Here is an 18,132-nt window from a genome sequence, read left to right on the forward strand (position 1 = left end):
ATTCTTAACGACGAGCACCTGTGCGAACGTGATCCTCGAAGGCTTTCACTCCATTTCTAAATCTAAACCGTGGCGATCCTGTTTGAAGTTTGGAAAAAGAGACCAAATATTTTAACGGGTTATTAAACTTCCAGCTGTCGCTGGCCGCTCGTTATCCCAAGGCTTTAGAAGAAAGAAAGAAAGAAAGAAAGAAAGAAAGAAAGAAAGAAAGAAAGAAAGAAAGAAAGAAAGAAAGAAAGAAAGAAAGAAAGAAAGAAAGAAAAAGATGGTGCATTTCTTATTCAAATCACTCTTAGCTTGGCAAGCTCTAATTGAAGATTGCTCAGGGTCAGGTAGCCAAATTGAAGATGAAACTGTGAAAAACCACTGAACGTATCTTCCCCAAACTCTGACCCCGAGCTTGATGATCCCTCAACTCAGGTTAATGGTTTGTCTGGCCAAGAGAAGGTCCTGTTCATTTCTCCATGCCCATTTTTGCTCATTTTATCAGCTTTTCGGTAGCAGGACTGTAGACTGCAGCAGACTCCGACATGGGGTATGAAAGCAGCTGGGTTCTTGGCAACGCGCCTGCCATTTGAGTGCAATTGTTTCACTCATTCTTTCCCTCATGTCTTGCCAGTATAAATCTATAGACAATTGTAAGCATCGTCTTACTAATACGAAGGCAGTGACGAGAATTAGCTTTGTGTGGATTACACTCATCTTCCATTTCTATTGAAATCATTTTGATATACCAGCTTAATTCATCAACCTTAATGTTTACTCCCCACACACACAAGACAACTACAGTAGTAGTGATCTTATACAACGTATGCATGACTATTGCAATATTATATGCACTGTATCATCCTTAAATAGTCATCATTTAAGGATAATCAGTGTTTTATAATTCAGAGAACGTTTAATGTTGTCCAACAAAGTACATTTGATTGATGCCTCAGACAGTGCAGTTGCAGTGATCTCCAAACATCCGTGTGAATTTAGCCCAGGTTAGTCTGGAGTGGAGTGCTGATGTGAATTTAGCCCAGGTTAGTCTGGATTGGATGGTTGATGTGCATTTAACCCAGGTTAGTCTGGAGTGGATGGTGTGAATTTAGTCCAGGATAGTCTGGAGTGGATGGCTGATGTGCATTTAGCCCAGATTAGTCTGGAGTGTATGGTGTGAAGTTAGCCCAGGTTAGTCTGGATTTAGCTCAAGTTAGTCTGAAGTGGATGGTGTGAACTTAGCTCAGATCTGGAGTGGATAACTGGTGTGAACTAATACTGTTGTTGTCTGTAGACGTGAGGAAGAGAAGGATAGAAGGAGTGAGAGAACGCAGTCGGTTGATTTTCTTCAGACATTGTTGGGGAGCTAATGTCACTGACCTGAAAGGACCTGTCTCCACAGATGAGCTGTGGTTCTCTGACGGCTCACTGGCCGAGCGGGCCAAAATGGCTGATGGGAGCCTGATTCCCCTCCCGGATGCCACCTCCGGCCTGGACTGGTCTCATCTGGTGGACGCCGCGCGAGCTTTCGAAGGTGAGCCTAACAATTCGCCTGATACTGCACAAGGTTATTATAGTATAAAACATAATAGTTGAAATATAATAATAACTGAAATAAAATTCAAAACTAGGCTTTACAAAAAATGATAACTAACTAAAGCTGTATTGTGTGTTTACAAAACTAACTAAAATGAAATAAAATTATAGAGGAAAATGTATTTAGTTTCAGTCTTTTTCATTTCATACACAAGCCTAGTATTTTTGGTGGATATGAAATCTATCCTCCATTTTTTATTAGCTGTGCCCATGCGCAGAAGTAACCTGATATGCGCCAGATGGTTTGTTTCCCACGGAGTGAAACAACGTGAGCTTGCGAGATCAGGATAGTCTCACGAGGCTAGCGCAGAAGGAAAAAAACTAAAACTAATATTGAAACTCAAAAACTAAACTAAAACTAAACATTTTCAAAAAATAAAAACTGAACTAGTAAAACCGCTTTAAAAACTAATGAAAAAGCAAAACTATTATAACCTTAAAACTGTATGACGTGAAATGAATGCTTGTTGATTGATTGATTGATTGATTGGTTGATTGATTAATTTATTGCCTGATGGTCCTTTTTGTGTTGCCAGTGTTGATGATCGCCCGTTTAACAAGAACTGCTTTTCCATGAGCGGGGCCGTGTCCGAATGTCCATACTATGTATGTAGTACTGTACATACTATATAGTACGCCAGATGCAGCATGGTACATCAGGATTGTCCCTGCTACATCTGGCGTACTATATAGTATGTACTTCATATTCCCAAAATTACCCCAAAAATGTAGCAGGCATCGAGAGGATGATATTCCGGAAACAATATGGCGATTTGAGTGAAACGCGGCACGTCACCGTACAGTTTCCGGTTTGTTAAAATTGGTGGAAGTTGAGGCGACAGTAATTCGCCAACCTGGCATAAATGTTCGTGGACATTATAGCTAAATCTGTCGTCGGAAAAACTTTCTTTTTTAGCAGCTGTCTTAGTTACATCAAAATTAAGCTAACTATTGGCATCGGTGTGCTTATCGGTGTCATATTTATTCAGTTTGAGTAATTTACGATCGAGCAAGCTAACTATCTTTAGCTCAATTGGCTCAGTTGCTGGTTAGCGATGAGAGGCGGAGTCCCAGCCCAGTTGATAACCATCCGTTGCGGGTTGGGGGGATGCAACGGTCGGCTGGGATCCTGCCTCTCATAGCTAACCAGCAACTGGTTAGTGGACTGTACCAGGCAGCCTACGTTATGTCTGAATAACGTTATCAAACAAGCTTGGGAATTAGCTGACTAGCATCATTTAAGCATAACAATCCAAGGGCTAACTCCCCCATTTATTGCACAAGCTTCACACCAACCCCAATAATAATAATAATAAGCACAAGCTACCAAGGCTCCGAACGGGTTCAAGGAACTGAAACGAAAAACGAAAACGAACGGTATTTTACGAGGAACAGAAACAGGAACGAAAACGAAATGGTCTTTAATTGTTCCAGAACAGAAACGTTAATCTTTAAAACCGGTTAATAACCTTATTTTTTCGTTCTTTGTAGTAGGCCTATATAACTTAAAAATTATTTTAAAAAAGAAGAAAGCTGAGCCTTTTATGGCCGAATAGGCTAAATTAAATTTATTAAATTTGTAGCCTACATCTTGTCCTGTTTTTGTAATGTAGCCTAGGCCCCTAAATCTGTTATTTCACAGTCAGGATCTTAAATGCTTGCTTAGCGAAATGAAGAGATTTAGATATTACAACAACACACACTAGCCTAGTTCAGACCGGGATGTGCGCAGCGACTATGTTCACTGACGACTAGACGGTGGTTTTGTAACCGATTACATGACTAGTCTAAAAACAGGATTCCCAAGTTTCTACAACAAGTGCTATTTAGAAAAATTGAGGATGTTTCTCAAACTCTGCAAGTTAAGATGCATGACTATTCTTGATGTTTCCCAACCACTCAGCGGCAGCCAATTTGCACGCGTTGCGCAGGGCTGTCACACACACTCTCCTTTGTTTGCCAGTGCAAAACAGTAGTTCAGCCTGTCCTTACAGCTTATTACTTAGCAAAGATATCAATGTGATTAATTTTGTTTAATTGAAGAAGAGTAGGCTAGCCTATAGCCTGTAATGTTTCAGTAGGCTAAAACTAGATTTCACATAAAGACCGCGGATGTCAGAGTGGGCAATAACGTTCGAAGGCAAATTTATTCCAACATTGGTCCACAAAGAATGATGCAAATAATAAAGTGAAAGAAATAATAGCCTACTGTGCAAATATAATGTTTTATATGGACCTGCGTGTCTGCAATAAAGTTCCTCTATCTTTATAACCAACATTCAGCGGAAGCCAATTTTCACTCGTTGCGCATCTCGCTCCAAGTATGGTTTGGCTATTTAAAACACGGAGTACTTTGTGACAGTTGCTTGGATGTATACTAGTATGCATAAACCTATGTTTTGCGAATTTAAAGGTCTGCCTCCTTCAGAGTTCTACTCGGCAATTAGGCTGTGAAAGCGAGCGCGCCTCTTGGAATCTAGTCATAGCCTATTGTTGCACAGATTTCCGTCACGTCTTGACTTTCACAAACCAAATGATTAGGCTACATTAATTAATATGAGCACACTTTAGTGACAATGTGCCGTGCAACCCTGATCATTGAATAGCATAAGTTAAATTACTATAATATTAAAGACCGCGGATGCCAGACGATAGGCTACGTATTAGGCGTATAGGCGCCAAATCCGGAGCTCCCATACAAAAGGAACGCAGCATAAACAATAGGGATTGCGCAGATGAATGAATGAGGTGACTAATTATTTATAAATAACATAAAACGAAATAAAAACAAACAGTAGGCCTACAGGCGCAGAATAAAATAGCTTGCAGCAACAGTACAAGAAAATATTTTAAAAAGGATGAGCTATGATGATGACTTAAGATAGACCTGTGCATAGTTTACGGTGTGGATTAAGGGCATAGGAATGGGACTAATGTTGCGTATTTCTTGTAAAATAATCAACAAGGCTACACTACAGCACACATCACCAAGGCTAATATTGTTGGCAATAAGGCCACCACAACCCTAGACTTGTTGATTAGGTTCTAACCTACCTTTCAAGAAATACTGTAGGCCTATAGAGTCTTATGGTGCATTCGTTTATAACTGGGAGGTGGCAAATTGCGACTTGCTACTAGGAATTATTAAATAAAACACTGCATGAACTCGCACTTCCTCGTCGCAAATTCGGATATGTTTCTCAGCCCCCAGTTGCTCGAATGCACTAGATATAACTAGGTAACTGTGATATAATGGTATATAGCTCGAATGCACACAGGTCGGAGGTAGGTATTTTGCCACTTGCGACTTGCCACCTCCGACCACAAACGAACGCACCATTAATAGGCTAACACCCCCGGAACGATGAACAGAACGTTATTTTTCGTTCTTAACCGGTTCAGGAACGCTATTTTGGTGGCGGAACACGAGAACGGAAACGTTAAATATGCTGGTTCTGCTCGGAGCGAACCGATTTAAAAATAATTTCGTTTTTAAGTCCTGCAAGCTACTGAGTGCAACGTTAGCCCTGCTAACGGAGAGAATGAATTTGGAGGAGAGTGTTGCAGCTGGTGCTAAACGAGGCAAAGGAAGAACATTTTGTGGATTATTATCACAGCCATTCCACAGTTTGGATTATACAGAAAGGTGAGGATCGAGCCTGTTGGATGACCAACTCAAATGCCTGGCTAGCTCAATATTGTTGTAAGTTTAACATGAACCGTATGCTAGCCGGAGCCCGTCACTTTCACTGGATGACTCGAGTAGCATGCTACATTTATCTTGCATACTAAACATGTTTTCGTGGATTAGTATGTACTAAATTGCATGTATTATGCAAGTTGCAGTATGTACTATATAGTATGCAGCATGTAGTATGGACATTCGGACACGGCCTAGGACATTACTTGGAGATGCTATTTGGTTGTCAAGAGTATGTTCCTGACAACATTGCAGTATGTTCCTGACGTTGCAGTATGACTGCAGTATGACTGCAACGTTGTCAGGAACATATTCTTGACAACAAATTGTTTCAGCATAATGTTCTCTCTGCGCATTAACTCAGTGTATTATAATTGGAGATCTCCAGAAGTCTATAATAACCTTGAAGCTGTGTCTGTTTGATTGATTGTCTGACTGTTGTTATTGCTGTTTCCCTTCTTTTGTTTTCCCCGGGCTGATGTAAAATTTTGATGATGGGGCGCATTACAAATAAAAATAACATAGCATCCTTATTATCCACAGTAATGGATAATTATTGCTCGCCCATTCCTTTTCATTCAATTTAGGTATTTCAAAGTATGAAAAGCCCATTTAAGATTTATCTCTGTCCAAAAGTGGAATCATTGTCCCTAGCTTATCTTTTCCTAGCTAATCTAAGTCGAGGCTGAAATCATTCTCTGAGTACTGGTTGTACTTGAACTGAATGACGTTTGATCCAACTGTCTTTCTCCTGTTTTCTCTGTCTGCTTCAAGCCAGACTACCTCACGGTGATAATTGGAAACCAAAGAGAGAGAGAGAGAGGGGGGGGGGGCGTATTTTGCAAAAATGAGAAGTAAAGTCATTATCACTATGCGAGCACAGCAAGGAACTACATTGCAAAATGACTAAACGGCACCTCATGCTGTAATTGCACCTTGCTCACACACTTTGTCTTAGGCAATTATAGCCTATTTTTAATGCATTTTAACCATGTCCTGAGGAAGTTGGCGATTCTGGTTAGCTGGCACAGTGCAGCGTGTGGGTTCTGGTGTAAGGAAGGCTCCAGATGTCTCCTTGTGATTTATTTTGGCACTTGCATTCGGTGGGGGAGGCAAAGCAGTCCCCGGGTGGCAATACTGGTTCTGAGAGTGGTGGGGGTGCTAACTACAGTACTAGCTGGTCATGTGGTTGTAGTTCTCAGAGAGGTCGAGTGGTTGTAGTTCTCAGAACGATCGTGTGGTTGTAGTTCTCAGAGTGGTCGTGTGGTTGTAGTTTTGTTGTAGTTCTAGTGTCTCTCTCTGAAAACATGCATGCTAGAACACATTAGCATCCCAGGAGCTGGGAGGGGTGGGGAGGGGGCCGTTATACACTGGAGCAATCCCTCACTATCTTAATGACCAACCAGGTTTTAGTCTTTGATTTAATACGACAAATTTAATGTAAGGAAAATACTTGTTTATAAGTGTCTCACAATAATAAGCTTTGGTCTGTAACCCTTCCATTTTGATATAACAATACAATGGTCCTCATTCCTGAACATTTTCTTAAGTGTCTTCTTAAATGTCTTTTTACGAACTTCGTAAGACCAACCCTAAGAAAGATCCCCGCCGGATTCATGAACACGTGGAAATGTGTTCTTAAACCGCCAAAGTGTTCTCAGCTGTGCTCCCCTTCTTAAGTTGAATGTGCGTTCTCGTACACCTGAATTTGCATACACAAACGCCCCTACTACAGGGTCGTGTGCACACAGAATCCCCAGACAGAGCGGAAAAAGTTGAGACGTTCCCAATTGACATGCCCAATTGATGTTCAAGGTCACGTGCAAATTCGACGTTTTATTCGTCACATGCAACATACCAGTAAAATGAGCAGTGAGATGTTTCTCCGCTGGCTCTTATAACGTGCACACTAAGCTTAAGCAAGGTGGAAAAAACTATACAAAATAACTATAGAAAACAAGACGGTAGGGCCTATATGAACTTTTAATACAAAATGCTAAATATATAGCCTACATGAAAGGGATGGGACGTGCTGAGAGCAGATGATTAAAGTGTACAGTTTAGTTAAATGCAAGAGTAGGCTACTTGTGGATCCTGATATGCCCTATCTATATTATGTAGGCCTATATCGTAGTTATGGATATTCACGTTTATTTACAGAATGTAGATGTGTCCATTCTGACGACTATAGAATATAAGGTGCTGTTGTGCTGAGTCTGAGTATAGCGACTGAGTTTTGTGCTTATTTATTCATTCACTGCCATTTGCAGTGTCTGTGTAGGGCTTTTATTTATTTTAGCCAAGATGCCTCGTAGAATCATGACTATAAATGAAACGTAATTGGAAATTATACAAATATTCTCGTATTTATTATTATTATTTCAAGCCTAGGATGTCTGTAGAATTGATGTGAACGCAATCACCTCGGATTTCTCATAAATTCAGCCCTTGCGAACGGGCGCACTCCAATCTGGCCTACCTACGACTGCATTTCCGCGTTCTTAAATCCTGTTCTTAGATAAGAACAAATCCGAGATAAGAAACCATTCAGGAATGCCAGAATTGTCCCTGGAACTTCGTAAGTGGAGTTAAGAAGAAATTTCTTCTTAACTTCTTAACTGCGTTCAGGAATGAGGTCCATTGTTGGAATGCTGTTTGAGTTGCCTGAGCACAATGTTGTGTAGGTGCTTCAGGAAAGGGATTATCACTCTCTCTCTCTCTCTCTCTCTCTCTCTCAATTCAATTCAAAGGGCTTTATTTGCATGGGAAATATACGTTTACATTGCCAAAGCAAACATCACAAGAAGTGTTATTGTCTCTCTCTCTCTCTCTCTCTCTCTCTCTCTCTCTCCTTCTGTCTCTCTGTCCTCTTCCTCCCCCCTTGTTTTCTAGTGTCACCATCACCTTGTCTGTGATTTACTGTCAACGACAATCTGTGTCTGACAATTAAAACACAGAGTGGTCATTTACAGAGGGGGGGACAGGGAAGTGGCAGAGAGAGTGGTGTAATCATGGGTGAAATCTTCACAGCTGCAGTCCACCCCCCCAAAGCCAACACCAGTCAGACCCTGTGCTATCTTGGAGGATGTCCTCTCTTGTCTCTCTCTTCCCTTTCTCTTCTCTCTTTTCTCCATCCCTCTCTTTTCTCTGAATCTCTGCCTTCCAAAGTCCCATCGCCTCTCCAAACTGTTAGAGCGTGGCCAGGCCTAACAGCAGGTGGAGGGAACTGCCCCTCCCACTCTGCGCTTGACCCCAATTTCCTCCCTAATTCTCGGGCTTCCAAAATGGATATGTCCAAATGGTCATCTGGCCACAGGTGTCTGCCAGGCCCTTCGGACTTCTTAACCCTCTGATAGTGTTAGGGTCACCTGCGACCCACCGTTTCAAATTAAGATAATGTGATGAATACCATATTGTTTTGTTTTTTATTGGAAAAAAAAGCGTAATATTAAAAAAAGCTATATAAACACAACAAAACCAATTATCACTATTTTAGTCAATTCTGAAGGTATCTGTGGTGTTATGGATCAAATATGACCCAGGCAGAGAATAGTGGCTGTTGATAGTACGGCATGCATTACTGTATGGTTATGAATGCATAATACTGTAAGTTAGTTATGGGGTACAAATTGTTTTTGGAGTGTTTTGGGCAGAGTTAAATCATGGGTCAGATTTGACCCGCTAAAACAGCAAGGGTGAGCATCTTTCTAACAAGTCAGGAGGTTCAAATGCTCTCCCTTTCTCATTTTTCTCTCCATTCAGAATTGTCCTGTGCGCTTTTTCTAGAAGGTAACCAGACTCCGCTGTGCTGTGTTTATCAGGCTGCTTCTACTGTAACCTCACCAAGCCTCAGGGCATAACTGTAACCTCACCAACACAGGCCATACCTGTAACCTCACCAACACTGAGGCCATACCTGTAACCTCACCAACACTGAGGCCATACCTGTAACCTCACCAACACTGAGGCAATACCTGTAACCTCACCAACACTGAGGCCATACCTGTAACCTCACCAACACTGAGGCCATACCTGTAACCTCACCAACATTGAGGCCATAACCGCGTGAAATTGATTTCTCACTCTCATTTGCAACCGTCCATACCTGCACTCTGTTTACCAGCTGAGAAAGTGTCTGTGACTGTGTTGAAGCTCCGTACATTCATAGTACATCCTGGATATTTGAAAATAGAAAATAGAAGAGAGCAGTTGATATCAATCTATTTAAACTGTTCAGGTCAGATTCATTCTGGAGGCTTGGATGCTAGTTGCTTATCACAAATTAAATAAATTATATGTCTGATATACAGTACAATGTGCATAATATAATATACCAGGTGGACTGATTTCACTATATATTCCATAACACAATATACCAGGTGGACTGATTTCACTATATATTTCATAACACAATATACCAGGTGGAATGATTTCACAATATAGTTCATAACACAGTATACCAGGTGGACAGATTTCACTATATACTTCATATAGCATAGTATACCAGGTGGACTTATTTCCTACTTAGTGTTTGGATAGCGAACCCTAAGTAAAGTAAATGACCAAAACAATTTCATCGCACTCCTGTGTTTCTGTAGGACCTCCTCTCTGCCTGGACATGCACTGTCTCAACTGAACACGTCTCTATAGTGCTAGTGATTTGTAATCATAATGACATTACCTGTAAAATAAAATAAAATGGTGTGTACCACTAGCTGTGCCCACGAGAAAAGGCCTGATACAAACTAGGGATGTTAACAGTTAATCGACTATCGCCGATAAGAATTTACTCAAGTAAGATTTGATTACTCGATTAACTGCTTGTTAATGGTACAGAACTGTTTTTTACGTTCTTATTATTATTTTACGTCTGACTGCACCTGAAGACGCCACGCCATGTAGTGAAGGCTAATTGAGATGCCGGGAAATTTCAACGACAGCGGAAGAAGACACAAAAATGAAGCGAGCAAAGCGCAGTCCAGTGTGGGACGTTCTTATCAATTAATCGACTATTGTTTGTTAAGGTTAACAGTTATTAATTAATGAAATTCCTTGAAATTTGCAACCCTAGTACAAACCTCTCCAAACGGGAGGAATTCTAACGCTCTCCACTCCTAACCTTCCTTACTGACATTGGCTTTTGGAGTCTTTGGAACTACATTTATAGTACTGTTTTAAAGCTGCAGTATCTCAAATTTTATAGAACATACTTATATTGCTATGGTTAATCGAAAGGGATAAGTGATTGAGCTCCTCTGTGAAAGCCGTGTCTTTGTAGTCTCTGCTACTGCAATTATAATACGTATTCATGTTATTTAATTTGGTTTTGGGTCAACACCAGAGCATTAAAAAAATAGCTTGGAGCTGAGGGTGCCTCCTCCCTTAGGCGTGGCCACAACTGGTTCAAAGCGAGTCCTTGCTGCCATTGTTTTCACGTTTGGAAATAGATGGATGTTAACGCAGCCAACTGTCACGATCGCTCAATCACTTGCATGTATTTCAAAACGCGAAAAACAACGGCAGTGAAAAACAGTCCGGTGAGGATGAGTGTGTAATTCAGATAGTGTGTCCTGCCTGTTATTTTTAATATTTGCTTCAAGTGGTATTTTCATAGCAATTTTTTTTACATTGAAGTGAACGGGGACTTCCGCATTCTCCCAACCAGACTACCGCTGTGGCGCTTGTGTAATTAAAGCAATTGCTGTGCGCATGCTGAGATTCAGTCAGCAATGCGGGACTATTCCTCCATGATCTCATTTGGGCGCGTGGGCGCACCCGAACCCACAACACGTAGGCCTACAGTAAATGTGAAGCACACAGAATTTACCCAGGCAGGTGGAGTTTCCCCTCCCTTGCTAGCTCGTGGCTAATGGCTCGTAACGCTAAAGTTACATGCGGTGGTTTAATACTGTAGTATTTCCTCTGAAAGGCTGAATCTGTTAATAAAAGTTGTCTTTTCTCCTCGTTCAGGTCTGGAGCTAGACAAGGAGGCCAGTCGCTTGTGTCTAAATAAAGACCCTCTAGGTGACTGAAACATTTAATTCCCGGAGTGCATTTGGTGTTTCAAACGATATTCAACTTTCTACCTCGAGCCACCAATGAGGCTGTTTCTACCTCGCTGCTGTCTCAGTAGCATTTGCTACTTCCTGTCTTCTCAAACTACTTCAGCTTTCTCACCTTGTTCCTTGCACTGTTACGTTCAGTGCTAACAGCTACAGTACCGTAGTTTTACCGTCACGACTACAATTCTGATTCTGCTGACTGCGTACCATCTGCTAGAAGCTCTACCTCTCCTACTGTAGCTGCCTGCTGATGTCACTGCCGCTAGCGCCTCGAAACTCACTTCACGCTGTCTTCTGCCTCTAAACTCAGTCATCTGCCTCTAAACTCAGTCATCTGCCTCTAAAATCACTGTCATCTCTGCCTCTAAGCTCTGTCATCTGACTCTAAACTCACCTCACTCACTGTCTTCTGTGACTCTACTAATCTGTAGCTACTTCAGCGTACTATGTTTGAGCACTCGTGCGTGTGTGAGAGAGAGGTGTGTGCATATTTGTGTCTTAAGGTATTTGCGACTCTGCACTCAAGTCGGTTTTGTGCATCGTGTGTGTGTGTGTGTGTGTGTGTACGTACTATATGTGCGTGTGCTTGCACGTGTATTTACAACTGAACAGAAATAACACTGTAACAACGTAATAACAGCTTCTCTTTGTATGTCTTGTGTCGTAGCGGACCAGACGTCGCTGTGCTCCATGACGGATGCGGAGCAGGCCCAGCAGGCTCTGGAGCTTTCCCAGGAGCTGAGTAGGCGAGCAGCTGCGGCCGAGAGCGCCGCCCTGGGGGCAGGGTAGGTTACTGCAAATTTGAGTTTCTCAACAAAGTGCGTCAAATTATTTGCAATGGAACAGATCAATAGAAATGAGGGGTTAGCAAACAAATAAAAGTTTCATGAAAAGGTCTTATGAATGTACAGTATGTACCACACTGCTACGCACTGTATACACCAAGAAGCATTATTGCACAGAATAACCGACAGTGAAACTAGATAGTATTTATTTCTGTTGAGATTCCATTTCAGGACTCATAATAGTACTGACACATCACCTATCGACCGCTCAAAAAGCCATGTCATTGTTAAAGGTCACACTGATGCTTGTGATTTTGAGTGTCTTAAAAAACCCTGTCTGTCCGTCTCTCTCTCTGTCACTCTGTTTCCCTCCCTCTCTCTCTGGCCCTGCCTCTCTCTCTCCCTCTCTCCCCTCCCTCTCCCCCTCTCTCTCCCTCCCTCTGTCTCTCTCTCCCTCTCTTCCTTCCTCCTCCCTCTCTCTGTCTGTCTCTCCCTCTCTGTCTCCCTTTCTCTCTCCCTCTCTCTCTCTTCCTCTCTCTCCCTTCCTCCTTCATCTCTCTCTCTCTCTCCTTGTGTAGGGAAAGCTCTCCTGCTCTGCTCACCGGCAAAGTCAACCAGCTGGAAGAGATCCTCATGCAGCTTCAGTACGACCTCAGAAAGGTAATGTTATCTCCCTGGCGCGTGTCCATGATTCACTGAACCCAACTGCACACAGCAACGCTGGAGACGTAGAAGTCTGATGCTGAGGCAACACTCCCAACCCAGGCGGACGCCTGCAGGCCTTCAAAAGGACGTCTGTATAACTTAATACCAACGCTGTCGGTTTTGTATACGCCATTAATGTCAAATGTAATGGGGAAAATGTGAGTGGTCTAATTTGTTGAGGTGTAAGACATGCTGAGATTATTTGGTACAGAATTCGCATTTCACATTTAAAAAAAACATTTCAGAATTCCTTCCATTCATGTGGCGCGTTGCGTGTTCAAACTGCAACGTGTGCAATTTGCAGTGTGTGCCTCACACAGCTGTTGTAGCCTAAAATACCGTCGTAATGCAATAGTCTCTAGACACAAAGACTAACCCGTGTGTTTGTGTGCGCGCGCCGTCTCCGCAGGAGCAAGAGGACAAGGCCATGCTGCAGGAGCAGGTCCAACACTTGCGTCAGGACAACCAGCGTCTACACGAGGAGAGCCAGACGGCAGCTGCCCAGCTCAGGAAGTTCACAGACTGGTTCCTTCACTCGGTGGACAAGAAGCCCTGAGCTAGACAACATCACACACACACACACACAGACAGACAGACAGACAGACAGACAGACACGTAGGCTACTGTGACATGGCTTTCACCACACTATCTGAGCCAGAGTCCATGTCCGCGGTATTCTTAGTTTTGTATATTTTGAAAGCCGATGCTAATAGTCTTTGTTTTGAGAGAGAGAGAAGCAGTGAACTGCCATGCAAATGCAACTAGCTGTGGTTTGAAAGCAAAAAAACACATCATGAATCGTTAGCTGAAACACTAGTTCATTTATGACATCATGAATTGTTAGTTGAAACATTAATTCATTTATAACATCCTGAATCATTAGCTGAAATGCTAGTTTATTCATAACATCATGAATCGTTAGCTGAAACGCTAATTTATTGTTTATTGGTGAGTTAGTAATAGTCACTGCTAACACTCCTGCGATGACATGACAAACTCATGACACGTGGTTAGCACAGAGCGAAACTAAAGGGAGTTTATGGAATACTATGGAGAGGAAAGGAAGAATGTACAGACCTCATGCTTTGGGCTATTTGCATCTTTAAGAAGGAACAAGTGAATTAAAACTAATGAATGTAACTTATGTGTAATCATATTCTTTGCCAGATAGGGCAAATGTCACATTGATTGGTTGAATAAAAAAAAATTATATATTATTCAACTTCAACATTATTCTGCTGGTGTTCTTCCCCCGTAAGATACAGTATCACTGCACTGTAGACCAGGACCTAGCCATGGTGCTTTAAGGACCTTTCTGTTGGAATAACATCCATTCTTGTACTGTCAATTTTTGTAAGTTCTCTACTGTAAAACAAAAAAAAGAAGAAAAAAAGTCCTTGCATTAAATATGGTGATATGGTGATAGTCACAAAACTGTTATTTATGGTTAGCACTGGTTGATGGTGTGGTCGAGATGTGGTTGTATTGGACTTATTAGGACATATTTATTTTTGCAGGGACAATATGTGCCTGACTTAACCAGTGGTGTTAATATCTATAATCTATTTTATTGTTGTTATGGCGCCTCCTTTTTCTACCCTCACACCTTGTCCATAGATCACCAGAATTGTCGAACAGGAAGTTGTTGATTTCTGGGTGACACCTAACTACAAGCTAGGTAAAACAGATTGCATAATTAGGTGTCATAAATCATGTCATAAGCAGGTTAAGCATTATGATTTTCTTAGTAAGGAGATCCAGAGTTATAATTGGTAAGTTTTAATATTGTCACTTTGTGTATTATGATGATGATTAATCATCACTAATGCAGTATGCCTTTGGCTTAAAGTTGTTACTGTACTTGTTTTCATGTTGCCACGGAGAATCCTATTTGTATGCAGTTGACCCAGAACACAATGTACCCAAGGGAACCTAAGTCTAGAAAACCACTTCTTTTTTAATTTGTATCAATGCCAAAATGTGTTTGATGGTCTTTGTACAGTACTTCAGAAACATTGTCTTGTATTTAACACTCTTATTTAAACCTAGATACTGTAGCCCCCTAAATTGTTTATTTTAACAACAGTATTTTGTTCCTTTCTGCACTAAAAAGATGAATAGCTCAAATATGTGTATAGCTGGCGAGATAAAGATATAAATATATATACATATTAGAGGGGGTTATTTCTGGGAAGTCCAACATTTGGAAGCTGCTAGAGGACAGCGTGTTGTTTTGTATGCCTTTCTTTCTTTCTTTGTAAAATGTTTTGGTAATGATGGGACAAAAAAAGGTTTGCTTTTTTTTTTTTTTTTTTATAAATGTAGGATGTTGGAAAACAACCTTGCTCGACTGAGTCATTTCATTCTCACCAGTGTCCTCTCTATTTATCTGTTTTCATCATAGTTTACGTGATAATATTATTACTTGGGAGTATTATTTTCTCTTGTTTGGTTTTCCTTTAATTGACATCACATTTAGACCTACTGCTACTGTACCAGTGGGTGTGAACACTTGCCACCTTCATACCCATCACAATCCAAATCATCACAATGATCATTGTGGTCTTAAAAAATGGAATGCAAAAGACTGTTACAGTATATATCTATGGTATCTCTGTCTAAACAAGGTTACTTATTATTCGGTTGTCCCTGTGGTAGAAAAAGGTTCTGTTTTTAGTTCTGGCTGGTAGAGTTGGTGAAACAATCAACAATGCCGCTCATTGCTTGGTACTGTAAGTGCACCATGTTGTTCAGAGTATTGGATATCATCACACTCTCTGACAGAAACTCAGTTTCTCCATCTCTAGTCTCAGCCCCTGTATCAAAGTGTCTTAGTACACTGTGAAGCTTGGTGTCGTCAACTTCAATTAATCTCACTGGGCCTTCCAAAAGACTGCACTTGTCCACGAGTGTCACTTATCTTTTATCTGATTAAAAGAGCTTGAAAGAGACTTTCAAGTATAATATTCTGAACTGGAGATCATCCAGCGTCTGATGTGGGGTAAGCCCGACCCGTCTCAACCACCCTACTGCCAAACATAAACCTCCTGTACCCACGGTTCGGGCTACACCAGCTCCATCTCACCAGCGCTCCATCACCATAGACCTGGATTCCCTGCCCCTCACCGAGACCTGGCATAGCGACGTTTATATTTCTATAAAGAAATTTTTGCCCACCTGAATATGCCATTCAGCGAATTATCTCCCGTCGCACCCCGATTACCATAAGGAAACAATCAGGTGGATCTAATATGAAAAACCTGATATCCGTTCCAGTGAATATACCATCCAGGCCTACTAGTCAGGCGAGCCAGCACTTTTCTCCGGAAGCTATTTCAATGGCGATCCTGAATGTCAGGTCCCTACCAAGCAAAACTTTTCTCATTAATGATCTTATATGTGAACGTAAATTAGACTGTATGTTCCTAACTGAAACCTGGCTAAATATAAATGGACCAGCAGCCCTCATTGAAGCCTCTCCTCCTAACTACAGCTTTTTTCAATCTATCAGAAGCGGGAAAAAAGGTGGAGGGACAGCCACCATAGCTACAGATGCCCTCAGCTGCAGGACCATCTCCTTTGATGATTTTACCTCTTTTGAATACCACGCTATTGTCTTAAAATGCCAGCCCCCAGTTCTGGCAGTAACCATGTATAGGCTTCCCAAACAATGCCCTGCCTTCTCTACAGAATTTTCAGAACTCCTGTCCATCATCCATACAAATTATAAGATTATCATCATTGGAGATTTCAACATACACGTGGACACTGAGGCGGACTCGAAAGCCAGGGACTTTATCAACCTCCTAAACTCCATGGATTTTACCCAACATATCACTGAGCCAACCCACAACCGCGGCCACACCCTTGACCTCGCTCTCTCTGACCATTTCTGTATCTTCTTCACTGCATTGGTTCCTAAAGTCAAAAGTAGTACTGGGCGCTTTATCAAGAAACGTTATCTTACCTCCGCAGTAGCCGATAGTTTTAGAGAAATAATGACCACAAACAATTTATCAACTCCAGAAGTGGGGCCGTTAGGAACTATTGAAGACTTAGCAACCACCTTTAACACCAGAGTAAGGGCAGCCTTGGATTCTGTAGCACCTATTAAACTGAAAAGGATCACAGCCAATCATAAAGCTCCATGGCGAAATGAGGAAACAAATCAACTAAAGAGAACCTGCAGAAGATCTGAGCGTATATGGCGAAAAACCAAGCTACAGGTCCACCATGATATTCTCAAAGAACATCTCTCTGCCTTTAATAAAGCAATAAGAAATGCAAGGAAAGACCACTTCTCAAAATTGATATCTATCAACCAAAATAATTCAAGAGTGCTCTTCTCAACAATTGATAGCCTAATAAACCCTGCCATAAAACATCTGATAACTTGCTCTCTACCTCCAAATGTGAGGAATTTGCAGCTTACTTCAGAGATAAGATTATGAATATTAGGAGGAATATCACCCAGGAAAGGCCATGCATCCCGTTCACAGTTCCTCTCCCTCCATGTAATGGACATATGAGCTTGTTTACACTGATGGACACAGAAATGTTGAGAAAAGTAGTATCCAAACTCAAATCCTCCACATGCCTGCTGGATCCCATCCCCACCAATTTTTTCAAAACTATTTTTGACTCTGTATCCTATGACATTTTATCCATTGTTAATGACTCCCTATCTACAGGTGTCTTCCCACCAATACTTAAAACTGCTTTGGTGAGACCCGTGCTGAAGAAAAACAACTTAGACACTTCAGTTCTTAGCAATTTTAGACCAATCTCCAACCTTCCCTTTTTGAGTAAAATTCTGGAAAAATTTGTTTTCAAACAGATTAATGATTTCCTAGCTACAAGTTGACCCTTGACCTTTTCCAGTCCGGCTTTCGTGCCCATCATAGCACAGAGACGGTATTAGTCAAAGTTGTAAATGACCTCAGAATTAATGCTGACTCCAAGAGCTCTCTGTTCTCGTCCTCCTGGACCTGAGTGCAGCCTTTGATACCATAGATCATGCAATCCTCATCAAAAGACTGGAGAAGTGGGTTGGCTTCTCTGGTCCAGTCCTAAATTGGCTTAGGACCTATCTAACCGGTCGTGATTTCTTCGTTGCCCTCGGTGAACATAGCTCAGGAAAGATCCCTATGACCTGTGGGGTGCCCCAAGGATTGATCCTAGGACCTCTACTCTTCAGCCTGTACATGCTGCCCCTTGGCAGTGTCATCAGGAGGCACAACATTAGCTACCATAGCTACGCAGATGATACCCAACTTTATATTTCTGTAACACCCAGTAA

General features: G+C 41.6%; 1 protein-coding gene across 1 annotated transcript in view; it reads left to right on the forward strand.

Annotated features, from left to right (window-relative positions):
• LOC311311029 (signal-induced proliferation-associated 1-like protein 2) overlaps positions 1–15,085 on the forward strand; it is a 107,106-nt gene extending 92,021 nt beyond the window's left edge. Inside the window, exons 18-22 of the mRNA XM_084440643.1 lie at positions 1,388–1,519; positions 11,252–11,305; positions 12,011–12,128; positions 12,707–12,788; positions 13,243–15,085. Of these exons, the coding sequence (XP_084296769.1) occupies positions 1,388–1,519; positions 11,252–11,305; positions 12,011–12,128; positions 12,707–12,788; positions 13,243–13,389 (533 nt within the window). The 3' untranslated portion in view covers positions 13,390–15,085. The remainder of the gene's footprint in view (positions 1–1,387; positions 1,520–11,251; positions 11,306–12,010; positions 12,129–12,706; positions 12,789–13,242) is intronic.
• Positions 15,086–18,132: the final 3,047 nt, after the last annotated feature.

Source organism: Borostomias antarcticus (genome assembly GCF_949987555.1).
Source record: "Borostomias antarcticus genome assembly, chromosome: 7".
In the NCBI taxonomy this organism is placed as follows: domain Eukaryota; kingdom Metazoa; phylum Chordata; class Actinopteri; order Stomiiformes; family Stomiidae; genus Borostomias; species Borostomias antarcticus.